Raw genomic sequence first — 25,441 nt, forward strand, 5'->3', positions numbered from 1 at the left:
TGGCATGACTTGTTTTTGAGAAACCCATACTGGGTCTTAGTAACCACTGCATCCTTTTCTAAGTGCTCATACACCAACTATTTAATTATCTGTTCGAGGACCTTTCCTGGTTTCTAGTTGGTAGTTACCTGGGTCTTCTTTTCCCTGACTTCTGAAGATAGCAACAACATTTGCCTGCCTCAAACCCACAGGGACCTCACCTATTCTCCAAGAATTGTCCAAGATTACACACAGAGGCTCTGAGATTACATCTGCAAGCGCCTTTAGTGCCCTTGGGTGCAGCTTATCAGGTCCTAGAAATCTGAATTCATTTAAAGTAGCTAGGTGTTCCTTTGCCACCTCTTTTCCTATCTCGGACTGCAGCTCCCTCCTTGGATACTTTATTCCGTTATCACCAGGTTGACCAGTGCTTTCCTTTTGGGTGAAGCCAGACACAAAGTGGTTTTTGAGCACTTACACCTTCTCTTTGTCACCCAGTAGCATTTCTCCTCTATGCAGAGGACCTACTACACACAGGACACCACAGGGATAGCCAGTGTGGTGCCATTTAGATTTTGTAGTCCAACTCCCACCATACCTGATCATTGGCTGAAGCAGGTGATGGGAGCTGTAGACCACCATCTGCAGTAAAGCACATTGGCTACCAGTGCCATAGCACTTAAGACACTGGAAACCAAACATTCTGGTTGAGAAGTCAGCACTGTCTATTATATGTACTGCTAAGACACCAGCTGTTTACTGAAAAGATCAGATATGCTAGAAAGCTCATGTGATCCCCTAAATCAGCACCATCTGGAAGTTCCCCAACTCTCTCTTATTAATGTGTTTGTAGTGTTGTTGTATCTGATTTTTTTCTGACCGTTACTCAGCATAGTCTCTTTTGTCTCCTATTTCAAGATGATTCAGACTCCTATTCCTTTTTTTTTTATCTGATCCCCAACTACTCTGATCAGTCATTTGGAAACATGTTTCAGATGCAGTTGCTGTGAAATGTTGCTGTGGGATTTAAAAATAGCCACCGCCTTCCATGCTAGAGGCGGATGCTTTTCAGAGGGGGGAAAAGCAAACTGATTTCTCTTCTCTCTATGTATAGAACAGCATTGTACAGTTGTACCTGCCTACTCACCCTGGTTGAAATTCACATTTGTGCACAAAGGCACTCTATTCCTTCAATATTTTGTCCTTTCAGGCTTTTTATTTTGGTGTTTCCATAGTGCTTTATATGCTGCCTCAATTTTTTGCTCCATTTCAAGGTTGTGAAGTCTCTCTTATTTAAAAAACAGATTCTGCTTTCAGGTATTTTTTTTTAATATATAAGGGATACCCAGGGAGTCTTGGGTGATGTATGCTGGATTGCATTCCATTTAAATTTCTATCAAGTTGTTCAGGCTAAGATGGAAGGGCCTCTCCAAGGCATCCTACCAGAGAAGGCACTACATGGCTCAGTGGAAAGCTAAACTCATACAAGAAACATCTCCAGTAATAACAAATGACTGTTCCATGAGACAAACAGAAGCCATTCAACAATTGGGAGTGCAGAAAACTGACTTTATGATTTGTATCCACTAAGGCATCTTCAAAGTAGACCCATTGGCCATGGCAAAATTAAGTCAAACTGACTTCAATGTGTCTACCCTGCAAATGGCTTAGTGGGAGGTAACCCTTTGGTTGAGATCCAATGTGTTTAGTGCAAGACGATCGAAAATAGGCCTTGTTGTGCACTAGCACAGAAGCTTAACTGTCACCTGCTGTAATAATAGCCATGGTTTGCTAGGACGACAGGGAGAAACATGCTAAGAGGAAGGCACGCTTGGCAAACCCTCACCATGATCAACTCCCGCCTGGAAACCTATGTCCCCACTGTGGAAGGATGTGCGGATCCAGAACTGGTCTCCACAGTCACTTACGGACTCACTGCTAAAACCCTGTTTTGGAAGACAATTTTACTCAGCTACAAGTGATCGCCAAAGAAGAAGAAGAAGAAGAAGAAGAAGAAGAAGAAGAAGAAGAAGAAGCAACAGCAGCTAGGGGTTGTGAAACATCTTTTGCAAGTACAAGACAATGATTGGATTTGCCTGTTGCAGCACATTAAGAACAAGGCTTTTGGTAGTGGAATGGGTGCTGTATGAGAAAACTTTCCTAATGACAACTCTTATGTTTTGAAAGAGCTTTAATAGCAAATTTTAAATCTTATTATTGTGCAGGGACCTAGCTAAAAAACTATCTAGAGCAGGGGTTCCCAATTAGCTAAGTACTGCAGACCCCATTTTTCAAAAGCCAAGCCATGGATCCCCTACTTTTGAAAATTTTGATAAATATATGGTGGATGTTGTTATGTGAATGGTCCCGCAGACCAACTGGGTGTGCTAAGCAAGCCCCCAATTGGGAATCACTGATCTAGAACATAAATGTTGTATGTATTGTGATTAATTAATAATAATAAAAACTTGTCATAGTAATCCCATTGTATCTAATTACTATGGGAGTATGGGACAGTCTTGCATGTGGAACTCTTAATCTCCAGTTGACACCAAACAATGACCCAATCCCAGGATGAATTAGCCAGAGACAATGCAAATTCTTCACCAGGACCAGATTAGGAGCATGCAACCCAGGCAACAGCCAGAGACGCTCAAATTGAGTTTAATCCAACAGCAGAAATTGGGGGGGGGGGGGAGGCCCAGTTCGTCTTCTCTAAAAGAGTAGTAGTATTTATACTGGTCAACTCAATGTTGGGGCAACGTCCAGGAGCTTGATATGACATTTCACTTGTTCTTAAAATTGAAAAAGATTCTAGGAACTTTGAATAAACAATTTGGTTTTTAACTGCTTATATATTATTTATGTTTATATAAATTATTTACAACCTGCTCTTCGTGGTTCACACAATCCCAGAGAGGGAAAAAACATCAACCTACAGTAACACAATGATTCATTTAAATACAACTTAATATAAAACTAGTCAATATGCTAGAAAGATAAATACATCTGCCAAGCAAGAGGCGCCACTTTAGTCCAATGCTTGGCTGAATATCCATGTTTCTACCACTTGTCAAAATATGAATAAATACAGATTTACAAACTGATTATTTTATATGACACGGATAACACCTGCCTGTAAAGAACACAACTAAGTCATGAAATGGGTTCCCATGGGGAATAAAAAACCAACATGTTCAAAAATTATAGAAATTGAGACAATGCTGAAGCTGCTCTTAATCTGGGGTGTCATTTCATCATGGTAGCCCTGAGTCTAGATTCCCATCAGCCCTAGAGTTTTATGAAGCATCCAAAGCTAAGAGGTGACTTAAGAAAGTTGCCATTAGCATCAGAGGCTCACCCTGACGAACAAAAGAGAGTAACTTTTATAAGAGATTTACATTCCAGTTTCATAAAGTACCCTGAATCTGTTAGAAATTCACCAGCAAACATTTGCCTGTACTTGACATGAATGGGAGCTCAAATTGTGTTTTAGAAACCACAAAGCTTTTGTCATAGTTCTCTGCTAGTGAATATCTGTTGATATCTTGGAAGATGAAACTGCACATTTCTATCTGAATGGGGATGTGCTTAAATGTATTTTTAAGCATTCAATCAGATGTATTATTTATGCATTTTAAAAACCCAATACATGGCATCAGGGTTACCCAACCCTCTTTTTAATATTACGCTTATTCCAATATAATGGGCAAAATTACTATGTGACATAAACAGCACAGTAGTGCAATTGTTAACATAATTGCAGTGCAATTCTTGTTATTATTTTCCAACGAGATACTGTTGCCCTCTGCTGGCTTTTATTATGTATGCAGACATTAAAATAATCAGAAAAGGCCTAGCAAAAAAAAGTCTGTATTCATATCTCAGTATCACAGATAGATAGGATGTTCATGTCACTGATTATCCATGAGCAACACACCCTCCTAGTCTTTGGCTACTGCAAAAGAACTATTACTATTCCCCACAATACTAGAACCCCTTAATGCATGCAATAAATCCTTTCTTCCTGGAAATAATTGTGTGTGGGGTGGTGGAGAATGGTCTATTGGTATGAATTTAGCCCTTGTTTTATTTTCCCAGCATTCTGCTATTCTGAGATCAGCTTGGGTAACATTCTTCTTTTGGTAGTTCTGAATCTCTGGGCTGGTTTAAGGTTAGGCAGAGAGTTCTCAATAAAACTCTGGTATTTTCCATAGCAACAGGGCTTACAGGAACATAGTATCTTTTAGATTTCAGATGAAGACATGTGCTTGCAGCCAGCAGGAGATCTGCACACTCTCCCATACAAAGCACTGTTATGTTCTGCCACAGGGATGAGAAATCAGTGGCCTCCCACATATTGTTGTGACTCCCCCTGCTGTGAAGCACCCAGAGCAGGGGAATCGGTTTAGCTACCCTAAAACCACCTCTGTAGGAGTCCTGTCCTCATTTTCACATGGACACCCAACATGAAAATCGGGGAAATAATAGTCTCAGGCCAAACAGCAGCTAACTGATCATACTTAGGGGATAACTGCCAGCCACTTCAAGTCAACAAACAGCTAGCTTGTAAAAACATTACACTTCAAGAAAACTAATGTATTGGGGAAGCAATTTTATATGATTTTCCTTTCCTTTTCTGTAATTTCATGTTTTGCATGACTGGAGCAAGAAATTGAGTTTTCTTTTCTTTTTTTAATGTATGGAGAACAATTAGCAAAGGAGGGTGCTATGTGAAACTCATTGTAAGAACTGGTTTACACACATGCATTTTAAAAAGCTTCCCTAGCAGTTGTTGTTGTCTAATCCCCTCATGTATTTAGGGTTTCTGTCTCTGATGTTTTATACCAATGGAAACCTAGACAGCTGCACTCTCTTGATGGACTTTCCATCGTTCTTAAAAATGTTGTTACCATTATTCTGCAGCTACAGCAAAGGAACGGGATGCAAGCTGATGCAGGAAAAGGGTCAGCGTAAAAATGTTCCTTCCCTCCATAACTGGGAAGAATCTACCAATATTTCTTGCTGCCTTTCCGCTGTTCACATCTGACCTGAGGCAATTGTCCATGCTTAGGCAGGGTCACCCAGGCTAAGTGCAGAGTGCTACAGTGTGCTAAACGCTAGACAAAAGCACTTTGCTGGGCGTGATTTATTGTAGCAACAGGCCTTGGCAACAGCTTAAGTCCATAGTGATGGTTTCTGTGAAAAACAGGAGGCTGAGCTCACTGTTCTGCTTCCAAAGAAGCACTTGTCACAACATGGGTTGCAGCACTTCCAGCAGGGCAACTGTCAAGGAACCATCATCCAATAATCCACATCAGAGCAGAGAAGTCAAAAAGCAGGTAATATGTTGCTTAGATTTCTCTACTTCTACAAATGGTTACTTTCCAAGATCAGTGTTGCCACGCTTTGCTTCCTTTAGACGGGAGATCACTAGAGAATGGTGGTATCTCTACAATGTCTGCCTTATTTACACATACAGTGTAGCACAATGGAAGCAAATGGACTCCTGTAGGAGGCAGCAAAATCTCAAGGACCACCTCTACCCACATGAACAAGTCCAGGCCCTGACTTCAGTCTTCATCAGAGGCCCTTTCCCACGTGCCTCATCTCACGTGCAGAGGTGGCAACATGAAAATGGGCTTTTACAATGGTGGCCCCCCCACCCATTTATCCCTTTACTGTGCCACTCATCTTTTTATTGGGGTTGGGTAGGATTTGTCCTTTTTGTTGCATTGCTAGATTAGCACTTTAGGAAATTTTGGTGTTGTACTTGATTTTTTTCTTCAGCTTTTAAATTGATGCTACCTGTTTGCAGTATATCTTGTTAAGTCACACGATTGCTTTATACATTAAATGTCTCAAACAATGATAGTAAACAAACACCTCTCCTGCATCAGCAGTAGAAGAGAGATTGGTTTGCCTCTATTCTCTCTCACGGTGCAGGCTGAAGCCCAGTGCTGCCAATTACAGCACTGATCAACACTGAATTAAAATGGATTTACCCAACACAGCTGATTTGAATCACCTGTGCTGAAAATGTATAGAACACAATGCAGGTGCTACAGGAAGTTATGTTTAACATAAGAACATGAGAAGTGCTCCATTGGAACAGACCAAAGGCCTGTCTATTCTAGGATTCAGTTTCCCCCAGTGACTAAACAGATGCTATGGGAAGCACAAATGCAGGATGTAAAAGGGATAAAAGTTCCTAGTTAATGTAACAAAAACTGATTTTGGAGAAATGAACCCTGTAACCATGATCATGGTTGCTATCATGTGTTAGGCATGGTGATCCATTTTTCTAGCCTCCTTTACTTCCAGTATTTTCCTGCATCCCCTCCCCCAACTTGGTCTTTTCTTATTTTTCCTACTGAGGGGAATGTGGGGACAGAGCAATGGACTGTTATGCAGCGTTGCATGTAATCACTGTACAAATTTGTGCAGGTCTCTGCAAAAAAAAAAAAAGGCAGCAGTGCAGCAATGGCAAGACTAACGAGCAAAACCTATGTCAATAGGAGCTGGGTTTGCCTGTGTGGCTTGGAAGAATCTACTGCTGCATCAGCACATTTAATTTAGCTGCAATATATGGTCAGAGACAATGCTCTGCTATCCAGTGCGATGCACGTTTGCAGTGCAAGCAAACCAAGGGTGATGAGATGCAAAGCAGGCCAGGATTAGTGAACGGGGGCTGCAGTGAAGCAGCCAAGTTTACAACAACCTTGATTACTTTTACAACTATCACCACTGTCATACCAGGGCAGGGGGCGCTAATCTTCCTCAGCCCTTCTCTCCCTCCGTGGCAAGCTTCAGGAAAACAGAATAGACTTAAACAATTGAGCAAAGAACACCAGTAAACTCAACAACTGGAGTTTGTTCTATACTGTATAAATTTTGTGCAAATAAATGCTAATATCAATTTTTCCCCAGGCTGAAAATGATCCACTTACTGGAACAGTTAACACTGTCTCCCAAGGTGGGTCAGGTGCTGAAGATTATTCAAGTGAAGGAAGGCTGCCAGACAGCGGTACAGGAAAGTTACCACCAGCTAATGAACAAAATACAGGTGTGAATTACTAGCATTTGAATAACATAAAGCAGTGTTTTATGTTCAGTAGCAGGTAGAGAATGGCTAAAAGCCACAGAGCCTAGGGCTTGCCGATCAGAAGGTCGGTGGTTCGAATCCCCGTGATGGGGTGAGCTCCCATTGCTTGGTCCCTACTCCTGTTAACCTAGCAGTTCGAAAGCACACCAAAAAGTGCAAGTAGATAAATAGGTACCACTCCGGTGGGAAGGTAAACGGTGTTTCCGTACGCTGCTCTGGTTCGCCAGAAGCAGCTTAGTCATGCTGGCCACATGACCCAGAAGCTGTCTGCAGACAAACGCCAGCTCCCTCGGCCAGTAAAGCGAGATGAGTGCCGCAACCCCAGTCGTCCGCGACTGGACTCAACGGTCAGGGGTCCCTTTACCTTTATGTTCAGTGCACATATGCATTGTGTCCACTGATTTTTTAAAAAGGCCAGTTCTTGCCTAGATGTTTCATCTGTTTATTTTCTTTCTGGTTTACTTCTTTTTGCTCGCACTCTTCATGCATATACAGTGGTACCTTGTCTAGCGTCCGCCTTGTCGAGCACCCGTTCCGTTGAACATCCACGGCAAACCCGGAAGTACCGGAATGGGCTACTTCCGGGTGCGCCGCTCACGCATGTACAGAAGCGCTAAATCATGCTTTGTGCATGCACAGAAGCGCAAACCGCTCCATGCACAGATGTGGTGCTTTGTCCAGTGTCCTTTTCAGCCAGTGACTGGGGCTCCGGAATGAATCCCAGTCACAAAACGAGGTACTACTGTACAGCCCACTGTAGCAAGGAGCTGCTCATGGATATGATTATGAACACTGAAAGCTGCCTTCTACCAATTCAGACCATTGGTCTAGACTCTATCTAGCTTAGTACTGTCAACACTGATTGGTTGTGGCTCTCCCCAGGGTCAGACCAAGAAACTGTGCTGCCCGAGACAAAGGACAAGATGGTCCCCTTTCCCATTTTCATGTATAGAAACCAATATGATAGTGTCTTTCACCACACCAGAGGCCCCAGGAAAGGCCATGTGGCAACAGAGGGAAATGGCTGAGAGACATGGGAAGAACTGTAAAGGGCTGCTGCTACTACCCAACAGCCTTCTGAAGTGCTTTCCTCATTGTGCCCAACAGTAGGGCCAGTCCTGAGCTCCCCAGGGTTTTAGTGTAGAGTCTTTCCCAGCCTTACTTGGAGAAACCATGGTTTGAACTTGGGACCTTTTGCATGAAAGCATGTGTTCCTATTCCAGCATGCTTATTGAAATGACCACTGGAAACAATTGGGAGTGCCTAGCTGTCAGTATTGCTGAGATGAACAGTTTGTGTATAAACTGAAAAATTCAGAAAGAGGAACAATGGGGGGGACTGAAAAGAAATCAGTCAAGGAACAGTGATGTGGGCACTAGTTGAAATATGCAGCAGGCTGAACACATTCCCATTTGAACCAAGGTCTATGGCATAACATCATATCCTGAGATGTTTTGCCGTACAAACCATGCTGATTGGAATGGGACCCAGGACAGGAACTTAGGATAACAATTATGTTTATAATCATGTCTTGTCTGTAGAACCTAATAGGCATCTGATTGACCAATGTGAGAACAGGATGCTAGACTAGGTCTGCTGATCTGACTCAGCAAAGAGCGCTCTTCTTGTGTTCAGATATAACAAGGGGTACTAGAAGCAGGAAAATGGAAGCTGATTCAAAGTATGGCAGATTTTCCTCTTGCTTAAATTTAATAGAAGCCCATTTCAAAGGAAGCCAAGATAAACTATAAATAGTTTAAGAGGATCTATAGATAGAATATGAGTCCACAGAAATTGAATACCATGTGCAGGCTAAATATTTTTGGCTGGTTGAAGATGGTGTGAATGATGCTGACTTTTTACTGTTATAACAGAGTTGCGCTAAAGTTTCTAGATACATGCAGTTCCCACTTCACTATGCGAAAATTCACTTATCTGAAATGAGGAATTAGTACTCAAAACTCACCATACATACCATAGATTCAGCTATCTGAACAGAGAGCATTTTTTACTTTCTCGCTTGCCTTTCACTGGTTGGTGGTGAGGGCAGGAATGGAGGAGGGAAATGATTAGACAAATCAGAGAGCATTTTTTCTGGATTTTCCCAAGGGTATTTTGGCTTTTGAGGGTCAACATTCCATGGTTGGGGACGCATTTGAAATTTTCCCATGCGAATCAATGGAAATTGTCAACTCATTATACGAACACTCACCTAATGAACGATTTCCAGAGAAGATACTGCGTTCAGTATTTTGCTTTAGCAGATTTAGGTTATCGTGCACAATTCTCCCCTCCCCCAGCTTGACTCCCCTGTTTTTCATATTATGGACCTTATAAAACAAAAATATGAATTAATTCAGAGGACTGAAACTTAACAATGACGTTTAAAGAAATGCCCTTGTGTTGCTTTTTATTATGATTCTAAAAATAAAAAACCTAATTTAAAAAACTGCCGTCATATCAAAAAAATTAATAATTTACCATTTATGTTTGTGAAGACATACATAGAGGTGGACTTTCCAAGAAACCAGTGAGCTTAACAGAAAGAGAAAGACAGACATCATCAGACATATTGGAGGAGCTTCGGATGCAAGGAATAATCAAGACCTCAAGTGCAAACTCTAATAACAAAGCAGCAGATGATGCCACAGTAAGTAAATGTCAAAACTAACAGAAATACACTTTCCAGTCTGAGCTGATATTTCTGCAGTGAACTATGGGTTACTCCTGCAATGGCTCTTTCTTGTGGAATTGAGAATTGATTTAATTAAGCTGTTTATGTCATGTATGAGAAATTTATATTATTATATTATATTATATTATATTATATTATATTATATTATATTATATTATATTATATTATATTATATTATATTATATTATTATAGTAAACATCCCTGTGACTATCTCTGGTGAAGGTTGGTATAAAAAATCTCTACATAAATAAATACATTTATTATATTTATTTCAATCAATTTATTTCTGAAGGTCTCCTAATCTTTGCTGCCCCTTATATCCAAAACTCCTTCCCAAAACACCCTCAAACGGGGCTTCTTGTAATGATTAGTCAGTTTTTTCTTTTCAAAAAATGAACTCAAATTGACTTGCAAAAGACACAAGATGAGAAAATAAATATAAAACAAGAATTAAAGCAACCTAAAATACAACAAATATACAAATCCAACTCAACCCCATGCCCCTAAAATATGCAGAGAACTAAATTCCAGAAACATGAGTGAATAAAAATGTTTTTACTCAGCACCTAAAAACAGATAGTGAAGGCACCAGGTGTGCCTCTCTGAGGAGAGCATTCCACAACCGGGGAGCCACCACTGAGAAGGCTTGTTCTCATGTTGCCACCCTCTGCACCTCCCTTGAAGAGGGCACACAGTGAGGGACCTAAGATGAAGAATGCAGGGTCCAGTTGGTTCATGTGAGGAAACATGGCACTTGAGGTATTAGGGTATATTTTTTCTGTTTGGCATTTTAATCCAAATTAGCTTTCATTGACAAAAGAAACACTCTGTATAAAGTTGACATGAACTGAAAAAATGCAACAGATGGAATATAAGATTCAAAAATAGTAGCAAACAAGTTAAATCCTAACATCGGAGATAACATTAGCAGGACTCTGAAAACTGTATGTACAAAAGTAACCTAAACACAATTAAGTAACTATGCATGACTACTCTGAAGTATATTGTAATGTGTTAAAATAGATTTTCATTATTTCTCTTTCTATTTGTTCGGTTCTTTTCAACATTATTTCAAATACTGTGATTTAATTTATTCACATGCATGCACAGAGTAGAATAAAGTAATTCCCCTTTGAAAAACAAGACTTCCTTCACGGACATACATAAAATTTTACTATTTCTACAGTTGATAGATACAGGAAATCCACCAAAGAAACCACCAGCCAAACTGGAAAAGCTCGAAATCAAAAGGAAGCACATAATTTAACAATAGAGGACTCTGAAAACAAGCCATGTGTTGAAAAGAGAAGAATCCACTAATCTGACTACATCATTCTAGTATCTGAATACCTAACAATCAATAATGTATGTAACATCACAACGTATCTTTGAATTAGGAAAGCTTCTGTTCCCCATGTTACTACTGAACTTGGCTCTTACTGGACGAGGTGTTTCTAAACAAGTTTACTGACAGAGGCTAAAACAACTTTGAAATTTTCTGCCTTCCTGCCTTCCTTCCATCCTATGATCTGATTAAATTCAACATGCATCCAGTGAAATAGACTCTAGTCCCAAAATGTAGTGCCACAGTAAGTGTTAGGTCATTAAGGTGCCACAAGGCTTTTTGTTGTTCCTGCTTCAGCATGCAATGTACAGTCATAAATTGGCTTTCGAACAGCTTAATTCACGAACAACTTGGAACTCGAACGTCGCAAACCTGGAAGTAGGTGTTCCGGTTTGCGAACTTTGCCTCAGAAGCCAAACAAGCAGTGCAACTTCTGCAGCTTCCGATTGGCTGCAGGACGCTCCTACACACATTCTGTTCGAAAACCAAGGTACAACTGCACTGATAGAGCTGTAACTCTGACAGGAAGGTCAACAGCTTCTAACATCTGTCTTACTCAGATAGTCTTAACGTGGGTAAAACTCATGCATGGGGTTGGGGAAATCAATATTGCTATGGTTGACCATGACCTTCACATATTCAAAGTGGTTTTTTTCATGCTGAGCATGCATGCATACAAGTTCTATGCACATAGGCTGTCTCCATGCACCCTTCAAAATAAAGGGTCCTGGATTATATATACAGGGTCTATGCACCTATAAACAGCGTTTGAAACTCCGATTGTTCTAGGCACGTTTTGTGACAAGGAATTTCATTAACGCTAGCAGTTTCTGAGCTCTAGGCGCAGTACTGAGCCTAAGATTTCAGATTAAAATTGCCACTGCTGTAAGAAAAGGACAACCTTTTTCTGCCTCCCCACTTCCAGCCACTCTGACTAGAAAAGGGACCCTCATAAGACTATTAGGGGAGCGGGCACGGGAAGTATGGCTTTGTTTTTGCAGTCGTCAGATGAGGACTAGACCATGTGAAAAATGAACATAATATTTTTGCTGCAGTTCATTCATTTTCCGCTTTGTATTCTGGTTATGAAAAAGTGCGCCTAGTAAACACTCCTTTGTGGCGCCCATAACCTAGGTTTAAGGTGCCATTTACCTCCTAGCTTTCATATCTCTGTTTCTATAAATTGTATGCCTGCAAGCTCTGTGCTAAAAGCAATGATGAGCACATTGAGGTAAGGGCAGGGCCTACCTTTGCAATAGCCATCTCTCCCCTCCACATGTTAAGTATATTCACATTAAGAATTTGTTTGTGGTGCTAGCCTATGCGTATGCATGTCTCTACAAATGTTGTATCCCTACCCCATTTAAAGAGGCGTCTCTTTTCAGACAAGAGAAGAGCAACTGAAAAAGGAATTGCTGACTGACAGACCATCACCACTAACCTCCCATGAAAGCAGAACTACAGGGAGTGACATAGACTGTTTAGCTTCTGAAGTTGAAAAAACTTCTAATACTTTTCAGTTGCTTTCCTTAAATCTGGGTTCAGGAAGCTGGATAGAGAAAGAAGATTGGGATGATAATGTAAAGGACAATTTTGAAGGTTTCAGTATGGTGGAGTCAGATGTCACTTATAATATGGTAAATGAAGCATTTTAAACAGTACAATTTCTTTCAAAGATATTTGAGCTATGGAAGTTAAATCTCTAGGTTTTCACCTGCATTAAAATAAATGTACTAAAAACCAAATGAAAACATTTGATTATGGTTTAATTTGATAGGATATTTTCAATTTCTTTCCCCACAGACAAATAAGAATATGATGTAACTCATTCTAGCAGGATTGTTTATTATTTTCAAATACGAAGCAATTGATACAGTTTGTAAGTGAATAAATATTCAGAATTCATGAAGAAGAATAACAAACTTGAAATAGACCTTTAAAATGGTCTCATTATTGACTGTTTCCACTTTAGAGCAAAAGAAAACTTTGCCATCCTAATCACTGAGGTATTGATATAAGGAGGGATAAACAGTGCAATCCTACGTATGTCCACTCAGTCAGAAATAATTGTATTGTTGCAGTGTTAGCACTAGGGCCACCAATGAACTATGTGCCGAAACATCAGTTAAACAATTTAGATTTTAAAAAGATAAATTTGCTGGGACCCCCGGAGGAGAGACAGCGAAATGAACCGATAGAGCAGTCTTTCCCATTTGTACATAACTGTTAGCTCCATTATTAGCATAATCAGCCTTACTTCATGTCCACTGGTGGCTACATTAACAGAAGCTATCCAACAGTTGGCTGTTCCCAGATTGAACGTTCTAGAATTCAACGTGAAAGCAGGCAAGCCAGTAGTGTTGATCCAGCAAGGGCAATGCCTAGGAGGACACAGGCCTCTCTACCCCCTTATTGTCCTTCTTGATGCAGCCTTGCTTCTACAAGGGAGTGGGAGGTGAACATCTGTAGTATCCAGGATAGCATGTCCAGCATACACTGCTAAATAAAGATGTGCTGCTGTCAGCAGTGCCAGGACCAGTCATGGTTTGCTGAAATTGGGAGATTTGTTCCTTTCACAATACCAGAATTGTGTTGTTTTTTGACATGGGTGTGTGTGTGTGTCCGTCCCCACTACCTGAAACATCCCCATTACACCATGGATATTACTTAAAATGCAAACATGTTACACCCTTAACATTTTCCTGAAAAATAATGCTGACGGACTTGTGAATGTTTTGTAACTTTTATGCTTCAGAAATAAATCTCTCAAGCAATAAATACATGCAAACATGTTAGCCCAAAACAGCCATGCAATTTCACACCTTGCATCGGCAATCTGGGATCGTCAGGAGGTGGTAGAAGGAAGCAAAAGTGGCACAGTGAAAGAAAAGGAAACTTCCGTGAGTGTTCATGCAGTTTATTGCAGAGAACAGTAGATGGAGCCCTGGTGAGCGTCAGCACTGAAAAGCTTACACTCAAGTCAAAACTGGAGCACCAAAGATGTCAGGGAGTAGATGCAGTAACAGCCTGCACCAACCTGGTCCCTCCAGATGTTTTTGACTACCATTTCCATCAACCCCGGACACTGGGGGGCACTAGGTTGGCAAAACCTCCTACATAACATTCCATACTCACATTGCACTGTCTTGAAGCTCAACATTTTTGAAGGATTAGTTTCAGGTTTTTGTGAGTGCTGGATAAAAAGCAAGAGGGTTCTTTTTCTATCTAAAGGTGCTTGGATATGAATCTCTGATCTTGCCCCCCACTGCCACATAACTAATTATTGGGCCGCCAGATCCTTCAACGAAACAAATATAATAATAATAATTTATTATTTGTAGCCTACCCATCTCACTGGGTTGCTCCAGCCACTCTGGGCAGCTTATATGGTTTATAACTGTTACTGACACATACTGACACCCATTTCTGACTCCTGCCAGTGACCCACCAGCATAATGTGGCCTGATGCTGTGAAAAATGTATAGGATCAAAAGGTATGTTCAGATTAGGGCTGAGAGACAAATCACAACCGTCCTTTGAAATTTGTGCAACTTTAAATCTTGCCATGCAGTTCTCTAACAGAGCAATGTGTCCAAAAACACTTATAATGAGCTGAAGAGCAGCTTCATCAACGAAAATAGCACGCAACACAATGGGGATCCTGTGGCCCTCCAGATGTTCCTGGACTACAATTACCATCATCCCTAATCTGCTGTCTGGGGCTGGTGGGAAATGGAGTCCAATCAATGTATGGAAGCAGCAGGTTCTTGACATACAACAATGTAATGTATTAGTGGGAAATACATTGGAAAAAAGGAGAAATTTGCACGAACATGCTGCTAAATTTTCAGGTAAAGGTAAAGGTAAAGATACCCCTGCCCGTAGGGGCCAGTCGTGTCCGACTCTAGGGTTGTGCGCCCATCTCACTCTAGAGGCCAGCGCTGTCCGGAGACACTTCCGGGTCACGTGGCCAGTGTGACATTGCTGCTCTGGTGAGCCAGCACCAGCACAGCACACGGAAACGCCGTTTACCTTCCCGCTATAAAGCGGTACCTATTTATCTACTTGCACTTTAGGGGTGCTTTCGAACTGCTAGGTGGGCAGGAGCTGGGACTGTTTGACGGGAGCTCACCCCGCTGCAGGGATTCGAACCGCCGACCATGCGATCGGCAAGCCCTAGGTGCTGAGGATTTACCCACAGCGCCACCTGCGTCCCAAATTTTCAGGACAGCTTATAAAAACAAATTTCCAATATGGAGAACAGAATTTAAGATTGGAAGAATTAGAAACTGAGAGAAACCAAAACCCACACCTAGTTCAGGTACAATGGAATTCAAACCAGGATCCTTGCTTCTTTGCCCACTGCACTACCGAGATTGCTGGTCAGAAGTAGGTATTGGTGAGTTAGGATCAAGATGCATCACCAGAGTCCTGAATCCCCCAGCCTTAAAAATGGGGGTCAGCAAACTTTTTCAGCAGGGGGCTAGTCCCATGTCCCTCAGACTTTGGGGGGGGGCAGACTATATTTTGGGGGGAGAGAAAAAAAAGAAGAAATTCCTATGCCCCACAAATAACCCAGAGATGCATTTTAAATAAAAGCACACATTCTGCTCACGTAAAAACACCAGGCAGGCCCTACAAATAACCCAGAGATTCATTTGAAATAAAAGGGCACATTCTACTCATGTAAAAACATGCTGATTCCCGGACCGTCCACAGGCGGGATTTAGAAGGCGATTGGGCTGGATCCGGCCCCCGGGCCTTAGTTTGCCTACCCATGCTTAAGAATAAGGTGACCATCACAGAGCCAATCCCTGCAGACACCCCTTGTGACTAAGCAACAGAGGAACAGATGAGTTTGTCTGTTTCTGATATATTCTTTATGCCGCTATGGTTAACAGATCTCCCGAAGTGAGTTTCTTGTTCTTTCATGCTATTATAACGTATTACACCTTCAATTTGTGATGTCATTAGACAGATTTATCATGCACCTAATGCTTCTAAATTATAAACTAACTAAGCAAAAGTAGTTGTTTCACCATCATTACACTGCATTCTGAAATAGCTACCAGGGGAGGGGAATCTATGGTTGAAAGTAGGCGTGCGGAACCTTTCACAGACCAAGGCCACATTGCCATCCAGGTGACCTTCCAGGAGATACATCCCAGTGATTTGCAGGGCCGGAGGGAAAAGCAAACCAAGAACTGTGGGTAAATTTTACCTTTCTATAGCAGTCTGGTTTCTACACACATTCACACCCCTTCTCTATCCTTGATTCAGGCAACTGAGAGGTATTATAAGAGTCCAAGGACACATTCAAGCCAGGCTTCAGTACCTGCATCAGATTTCAGTTAGAGTTTATTTGCTGGTGCTTTTAAAGCAGCAGTCCAACAAAAGCTTTATACTTGAAAAGTAGCTAAGTTATGTCTTGCATATTGCACATTTTGTTTGGCAGATAAGGCAGGACTCCTACAATCTGTGCATTTCTAGTCTGCACTAATTCCAAAATATGGATTTCCAGCCTGACTTAAAAATAGACGTACAAGAATGCTTGAAATAGTCTACATTCCTATCAACAAGTGATAACCAACTAACCTTGTGGTGTTAAAGCTCAGGCAGAACACTGGTCTAGAAAGGAAGACATTAGATTACTGTGCCTTCGGTGCCTTCGGTTGCATCCATACTTAGTTACAATTACTGCCCCATATTGCTAAAGCATGGGGCCTTTAGGAACCAATCTTGGAAGGTCAGTATGATTCCAGCTAAAAGCCAACATGGTCCCTTGCTTGGGAAGGGAATAGTTTTTTAATAAAAAAATAGAATGAGTAGGGCAGTTTTGAAGTTCAGGTGGAAGAAAAATGAAGACTGAGAACCTTGTGTAAGCCACACAAATCACATCTGAGCATCAGGATCTGTCCTACTCAAGTGTTCAGTCTAGCAATCCTTTCAATGTGCTTGTGATGCAGGACAAGCTTTTATTAGCTACACAACGTGCATTTAAAAAGCACAATATCTAATCCTGAACAGAGGGAAAGAGGGCACTGTGACATAACATTTTCCAACAGCTGCCATAACAACATGCTCTTGCCAGACAACTGCAGAATGCTGGAGACAGGCCTGCACATTTCCAGCTCCAAGTCTAGCTACTATGTTTGAAATATAAGCCACCACACCAGTCTACACTGCAACATATCCTTTTCCGACTCTGTCAAACCACAATAATGCTTCAAAACGTTATTTTGGTGGCTAAAAGGGGTGTTCCTGGGTTTTAATCAGCACTGTAGCAGGGAAAGGGGCAACATATTACCAGAGCATGGGGATAGTAGAAGCTGAACGCAGAGGACCTCTTGTCATACTTCTGCTAAAGAAATTTATATGCCTGGGTAACTAATGTTTGGCCTGTTTTAGGCAAGAGTTGCACTTGTTTACATACCAGAAGAGGGGATAGAGCCATCTTGGTCACTAAAGCAACTACTGGCATGTATCTGTGTACAAAGTGCCCTCCATCAGCTGAGACCGGTGTGTCAAGCTACAACCCCTCTAAGACAGAGATAATCTGTCCACAAATATCCATAAGCCAGACTAGGCTACTACTATTGTATTATGTAGGGCTGCCGTTGAAGGCTTCTCAAAACTTCATCAAAATATTGCTTCGAGCCTACGAAATGAAATTCATCAACAGGAATATGTCTCACAGCTTCAACAACCATACTGACTCCCTTTTCCAAACAAGATTCAAAGTATGGGGTTTACCTTCAAAGCTACATGTGGCTTTGGACTGGTGTGCCTGAAGGAGTGCTTCTCATGCACAAACCTGCCTTCTTCAGGTGTTCCCAACTAAGTAGCAGCCAATGAAATATATTTTATCAATTATGGCATAGGACCTTTGAAATGCTTCCCTCCCCAGAGGCCCACTTAGTACCTGCTCAAAGGTATTTTTGGCATCACACAAAGGCTTTTTAAATTTTCCTGGGCCCTTTACCATATTGGTCAAATTGGGTTTTATTCTGTTCCAGTGGTGTGCCTATTGTTTCTGCATTATTATTATTATTATTATTATTATTATTATTATTATTGACAGTACTAACTTACATTCATGAATTTCAATGGGTCAACTCTGAATAAAGAGTCAGACACAACCCCTAATTGTTCTTATTTATTCATAAGAGCTTGGGTTTAGAGGTTGCTATTCACAGAACAGTGGGGCAGTTTTTGCCCATGACCTCTGCAGCCTGTACTGTCTCATTTCTCATGCTGTTCAATCCTCAACTTCATGTGTTCTCCAACCATTAAAGACCGCTCCTCCATATATGAACCAACCCAGACCTTGCAATTATCATCTGAGGCCTTCTTCGTGTGTCCCCTCTCCCAGAGGTCCAGAAGGTGGCAACAAACGAACAGGCCTTTTCTGCGGTGGCTCTCCGTTTGTGGAATGCTCTCCCCAGGGATGCTTGCCCGGTGCCTTCATTAAATACTTTTACATTGGAATGCCAAAACATTTCTCTGTAACCAGGCCTTGGGCTGATTAAACAACTATGGCTTTTGAAATGTGTTTGTAGGAGGGAGGTTATTGGTCTTACTTTGTTAGTTTTTTGTTATGTATTTTGTGTTCTTACTCGTAATTTTATGTTGTGGACATCTTTGGATGAAGGGTGGCATAATTTAATAAACAATAATAATTATAATAACAACCCTCTGGAGCAGATTTTCAGAGGTGGTGGTAGAAATTGGGGAAATTCACCTCTCCCTGTCCCTTCTATAACATTCAGTGAGTGGAGTTCCACTCACAGGATTTCTGGATTCAATACTTTGAAAAATATTGTACTTGGTGCTTATATAACATTTCTCTTCAGTGCTCCTGGCATGTTATATTCATTATCACACACAAAACAAGTCCTTACAATACCACAACACTGTATGCTGATATTATAATGCCCACATGGCAAAGGGTGATTTGAGGTGGGGGAGAGAGCTGTTCAGTCATTCTTCTGAACACACATTGGGGCAGGGAGGAGAGCAGGATTGCACCCACTCTGGGCCCTAGCTTGCCTCCTATGCACTTTCTGTGCAAAAGAGCCTATACTCATACAAACTGAATGCATGCAAGCTCTGCTTATTATACAATCAGGCATCCTGCCTACTCAGCATTTCCCAATTGTGCTGATGGAGCCTATGTGCATAGCTGGAATAGTGCTAATGACTTGCCTAAGATCTCCCACTGGGTTCATAGTTGAACTGAGATTTAAAGTAAAGCACTTTCTAGCACATTTGCATTACAAACCAAACTAAAGCAAGAGCCCTTTTAAACCTCATCTATGAAAACTCCATTAATTACATGGCTACTCTCTCCTTTCAGCCAATAATTCTAGTATTCGGTTCAGAAGAGGATACTCATTATTTCTTCCAATAGTCAAACCTTCTTAAATAATTCACCCCTTGCATTATAATCTGTAACTTTTGCTTGTATTAAATATTGAAGCACCATAATTCCTTGTAAGTTTATAAAGAAAGAAGGCTGAAGGACAATAAAGTGTAAATTCAGTTGTCACAAAATCCAAATGGCACACTTGAGAACTAAGTAGACTCCAGTTCATTCCTAAAATCTAGTATTCGCAAAGATGCCATCAATAAATAAACACCATCTAGTATACAGTTGCCTTTGTTCAGTTTATTCCTGCTGATTTATTAATGGCTGTATCCTATTTCCGAATTCAGTTTCACAAGTGAAATTGTAGATTAAAAGAATAGAAATCAACAAGAAAAGAGTATTGTCATGTACACAGGTCTTATTCTCATGTAAGTGTGCATAAGACTGTAGCCTAAAGCTGCAGCCCTAAGTGCACATATGTGATAGCACACCCCATTGAACTTAATAGAACTTAATTTCAAATAAACGTGTATAAGATAAGGCTGCATAATTAGGACATAACTCAGTGAAGTTTTCTACATTTTACTATGCTTCTCTTTGTACAAAAATATCAAAGTGCTCACACCTGTTAGGGATTCCATGTGTGCTCAGCTCTAAATAGCTTTCAAATTAAATTTGCTGTCATATATCAGTGTTAAACTTGTCCAATTATCAACAGGTGCCCATGAGCTATACTCTTTATGTTTACTACCTTGATAGCATATCATTTCGGACGACTTTAAAGTCTCTATAGCAGGCACTGTCTTTATTTTTGTCATGTAAAATGCCAAGAAGAACATCTGTGCATTATCATGTTACGCTTACTATCTCAATCTTGGCTGTGACAGAGCGGATCTGTTTTCCTTAGGCCTGAAGGAATCTCTCTCGGAATAAAACTAGTCTTGGTGATACTACGGTCTGCTCCTGAAGCATGCAATGTATTTTCTGGAGTACTTCACTCTTAGCATACTCAGGACCCAGAAAAGGTCGTCAAAAAGGGAGACAGGCACATTATACAATCAGCAATACATGATAAGCACTATGGCAAGAGATGTAAGAGTATTTAGGGTTTTCCAGTAGGAAGTCAAATGATACCCCATATAAGGTATGCCTATTTCAAGTATTTCATTAAGAAAACTTTGCTCAGAGTGCAACCATTAGCTAATAAAGCATTTTCTAAGAGCGCACAATTCCAAGCCTTGTTGAAATCACATCAAAAATGCAGCTCTCAGGAGCCAAAATTGTTTTTAATAGAAAAACAGATTATTTAATGTGTTTGTTTTTATCCCAGCATGTGAACTGAAAGCTTTCTGATAGCTCCATCTTCATTTCAAATATCAGAAATACAGTGCCGGACTAAACCCTGTGGAGACCCTGTAGGCAGTCGAAATATCTCCTAATACGTTTTTGTAATTTCCTTCAAAATCAAATCAATATTATTTTGATCTGTTGTCGCAGGGCCCCTAAAAGGCTTGGGCCTTTTTGCTAATCCAGCACTGCAGAAGTAACCTCGATTTAGGCTAGAGATGTATACACACTTACTGAGGAGTTAAGTCCCATGGACCTCAGTAGGGCTTGCTTCCGAGTAGACATGTATAGGATTGTGCTGTTGCTGAAGTCACAATACTCCCCTTCCAAATGCCTTCTGGGTCATTATCATATGCTGAAATAAACCATTGGGAGGAATAAATAGAGTGGAATATAATCGGTAGGCCTTTGTTGTCTTCAGCAGCCTGCTGAATGACTACATGACATCCCCTGCTCTCTGACATGACAGACATCTGGTGCGTATAAATAAATAAAAAGACTGACAATACTGTTAATGTTAATACCACTGAATTCAGTAGCAATCGGTAAGCTGGCAAGCTGTCTGCTCACTGCTACCCCTGACAGGAAGACTATAATAAAATGCATCAGTTAAAACTATTCATTGTAAGTGATAGTCTGCTTCAGGGAGGCTATATTATAGTATCCCCAAAAGACACACAGGATGGTCTTCCAATTTATATTCTTTATGGACACTGATAATTTATTTAAAAGTGCAGTAGGAAATAATCCTTATTCCTTACACTGCAGCATTTATATGAAAGCCCTTAACAACGCAATGAGAAATGACTTGGGTTACTTAGGAAGTCCTAGATAAGTTTGCGGCATTTCAGAAACACTTGAAATCTCAACCTGTCAGAATTCAGTTTTTTATTGTAACGATGACTGTCAATAACCAAAATCTCTGTCTAATCTGTTGGGAACTAACTGTACAACTTCTGACAATAGAAGCTGTTATTTCTTAGTGCTGCCTTTTTAAAGCACACTTGACAAGTACATTACTCTCTGGTGTTTTGGTCACTGAAAAACTAAATACTTGGCCTCATACTACCATGCTCATGTTGACATCAGAATTGTGAAGGTACTTCCACAGCAGATAGAAAGCCAGAATCTAGTGCACAAAGAGTCCAATATACCCTGATTTCTTTTTTAAAAAAATCTGAAAAGAGAATTTTTCTTTACCTCTGTCTTGAAACTCAGGACATGAAGGTGCATCAGAAGTCACAAACACTCCAGGGCAGAATAAGTCAAGGTACACGCAGGACCAACACTGAGCTTCAGAAAGTCCGTAATTGAAGCACCCTCAAGACTGTGGGAGACAGGATTTGCAGTGGAAATTAGTAATATAAATATGAAAATGGGACAAGCCGTACATGTGTGATGCTTCCTCAATCACAAGCTTTAAAAATCCAGAGTTTAGAAAAAGGGGGATTTGGAATAGCACCTATTTAAATATATGCATGTTTTCAAGAATGCATGTTATATTTACAAATGGGGCACATTTGATAAAAATGTCAATCTTGATCAAGGATAGCCAGCTAGTTAGCTGCCTGTGAGCCAGATGTGGTCCTAGACCTCCACCCCAAATTTTTGGATTTTCACTCTAGGCCGTCTACTTGTGAAGATGCAAGTAAAAGCATGCAAGCAGTGAATGCTCATAAATGTCACCCTGCTCTCCAGTGTGCTGGCCAATGCATGAGATAAGTAGCTACCAGTACGCCTGTATGTTTAATTGCATGAAATCAAATTGCCCTGCTCCTTTAAGTCATCCTACCACAAATGTCCAAGCAACAGGCCTGTCCTAGACAAATCTTAAACAAGTTATGGCTAAGGGTTTGCTCAAAGGACCAATGCAATCCTAGGCTTGCCTACTAAGTCCCATTGCGTTCAGTGAGCAGCAATCATGAAACTAGTAAATATAAATGAACTCAGATGGACTTCTGAGAAAACAAGGCAAGGACAGCACTATGACATAATCTACAATGGGGGTAGCTAATTTATGGTCCTCCAGATGTTGCTGAACTGTAACTCTCATCACCCCCAAGTATTGAGCATGCTGCCTGAGACTGAGGGTTCTGTACTACAGCAACATACTGAGGACCACAGTTTCCCCATCCTGAATCTAAATCATTACATTTCTCTAATATCCCAGTTATCTGCCTGAAAAGGTTCATGTTCCAATGTAATCATTCTGTATTTTTAAAATCAAATGCTGTAGATGCTATACAATCATTTCCAACACAGCACATTAATACAATTAAATACAATAGCAACCTACAAAGAAGTCTAAATAAGAGCATAGTATGCTGTATTAAATAACACTTTATGGCTTAAATGAATATTACAAGGGATGTTCTATAGGTTATGTGTGGGAGGGATATAATTTAATAAACAGAGCAAAAACAACCTGATAAAATACCAAATTAAATCTGCAGCATTGACACCAGACTCATCAAATGTTAGAAATCTGGGGAAATAAAATATTTAAACTCCAAAACATTCAACTATAATAATGCATATAAACTTCAGCTTTCTTTCTAGTCAGGATTAGCAGATATCCAGTATCCCTGGATCCATCTACCTTTTTCTTGACATAGCACAAGAGTACTTTTTTGTTTTGACCACAGAGGTCCTTCATTGATGGCTGGTTGGCAAGAATGGTTGGCATCTGTTTCCTATTACTTACGGTAAGTAGAGCAGCACATACAGTTACACAACTTAAAGGTCATAAACAATTGCCTTTTGACACTTAAAACATTGTGCCACCAGTTGTGCAGTAGCTAACACTAAACAGCCAGCTTTACTATTGTGGGGAGCAATTATAATGTAAATATAGTGGATATGAACCTTATTGATTACATAAAAAAGCAGTGATGCAAAATAAGTGTTCCACTAGTAACTAGCTCAATGCACTAGCACCATAAATAATATAATATAATATAACATTATATTATATAATAATATAATAAATATAATATAATATAATATAATATTGTGGGTTTGAGCCCCACATTGAGCAAAAGATTCCTGCATTGTAGGGGGTTGGACTAGATGACCCTTGGGGTCCTTTCCAACTCTACAATTTTATGATTCTCAAATACTCAAATACTAATTGCTAGAGATCAATAATGGGAGGGTGTTATTGCAATCAGGCCCTGCTTGTAGAGTTTCCGTAGGCATTTGATTGACCACCGTGAGAACAGAATGTTGGATCAGATGGGGCTTTTATACGATCCAGGAATCTTTTTTTTGTGTGTGTGTATGCATTTCTTAAGTTGGAACACGGCTTTCATCTGTCCATCACAGATAATTTGTGCACTAGATGTTTGCTCTAAGATGCCTTGAAGCTGACCTCATAAAGCCAAGTGATTGTGTTGTTTAATGGTGATTTAATTTCAAAAGAACAATTTTATGCAGCGAAGCAAAAACTTCAGAATAAATATCCGAACCCATGTTTTCCCTTAGGACACTGAGAGCAAAGTAAAATGTGCTGGTGAAACACACGTTCTGTTTCAGCAAGTGCATACCGTGTAACACTCCATAAAGTATGGTTTTGCAAGCCACACTGGGTGAACAAACGACAAACAGTTTCACGTACTGTGACATCCAAACCTGGGATTGTGGTTTAGTTAATCCTAACAAACCATGAATGCTAGCCAGTTTTATTTGCTTAGCAATCATGGTTTGTTAGGGTGAAACAAAAGTACAATCCTGGGCTTGGACATCGTGCTAATCCAAAACCTTTGTGGTTTGTCTTTTTGTTCATGCACTCAGACTGTGTGCACATTATGGTGTATTAAACCATACTTTATGCCTTATAGGGTAAAGGTAAAGGGACCCCTGACCATTAGGTCCAGTTGTGGCCAACTCTGGGGTTGCGGCGCTCATCTCACTTTATTAGCCGAGGGAGCTGGCATACAGCTTCCGGGTCATGTGGCCAGCATGACTAAGCCGCTTCTGGTGAAACCAGAGCAGCACACGGGAACACTGTTTACCTTCCCACCGGAGCGGTACCTATTTATCTACTTGCACTTTGACATGCTTTTGAACTGCTAGGTTGGCAGGAGCAGGGACCAAGCGATGGGAGCTCACCCCGTCATGGGGATTCAAACCACCAACCTTCTGATCAGCAAGTCTTAGGCTCTGTAATTTAACCCATGGCGCCACCCACATAATACCATGAAACTTTATGGCTCTTGCTCTCAGATAAGTGGCTTCAACTAAGATTAGGTTTCTCATATAGAAAAACTGGAGTTCTAAGGGGAAAATATTTTTAAGCCCTATAGGTAAATTTTGAGAGAATTTTCACTTAAGCTTAAAGTGCAGTTAAAAGGAGGGTGTTTGTTCCTAGCAGTGGGGAAGACTTGGCATGGCAAAGAAAGTAGCAAGGCTTGAACCTGAATCAGGGAGTAAAGTTATTTGATCTATACTGGTTGAATAATCTTTATAACTCAATTCAAGGTGCTGACTCTAACGAGCTTTCCAGACGGGTGGGTTTTTTTTGCAAATGTATTCTGCAACATGTTCCTGACACAATAATATTATGTTAATGATGGATTTATTCTGCTTTAGTTTGTTCTGCA

The 25,441-nt window shown here is 40.6% G+C and overlaps 2 protein-coding genes across 5 annotated transcripts in view; one reads left to right on the plus strand and one right to left on the minus strand.

Annotated features, from left to right (window-relative positions):
* The window catches only part of ATXN1 (ataxin 1), a 305,212-nt gene that overhangs the window by 277,717 nt on the left and 2,054 nt on the right, over positions 1-25,441 (minus strand). Inside the window, exons 2-3 of one of the 2 annotated variants that reach the window (XM_083747202.1) lie at positions 22,041-22,167; positions 21,075-21,195 (exon numbers count right to left, since the gene is read on the minus strand). The gene's annotated coding sequence lies outside the window, so the exon portion shown is untranslated. The remainder of the gene's footprint in view (positions 1-21,074; positions 21,196-22,040; positions 22,168-25,441) is intronic. The other variant, XM_083747217.1, reaches the window with a different exon arrangement.
* Positions 4,967-12,878, plus strand: STMND1 (stathmin domain containing 1). 3 transcript variants are annotated; one of them, XR_014566305.1, is made up of 5 exons: positions 4,972-5,321; positions 6,910-7,045; positions 9,583-9,734; positions 10,967-11,145; positions 12,511-12,636. XR_014566305.1 is itself a non-coding variant. In XM_083747439.1 (4 exons), the coding sequence occupies exons 1-4, from the start codon at positions 5,172-5,174 to the stop codon at positions 12,778-12,780; spliced, it is 708 nt and encodes a 235-aa protein (XP_083603565.1). In that variant the 5' UTR covers positions 4,967-5,171; the 3' UTR covers positions 12,781-12,878. The 3 variants fall into 3 exon arrangements, 2 of the variants coding, with proteins under 2 accessions (XP_083603565.1, XP_083603566.1); XM_083747439.1 differs by lacking the exon at positions 10,967-11,145 and having other exon boundaries at positions 4,967-5,321; positions 12,511-12,878; XM_083747440.1 differs by having other exon boundaries at positions 10,967-12,878.

This window comes from Podarcis gaigeae (assembly GCF_964106915.1).
Source record: "Podarcis gaigeae genome assembly, chromosome: 7".
Taxonomy (NCBI): Eukaryota; Metazoa; Chordata; class Lepidosauria; order Squamata; family Lacertidae; genus Podarcis; species Podarcis gaigeae.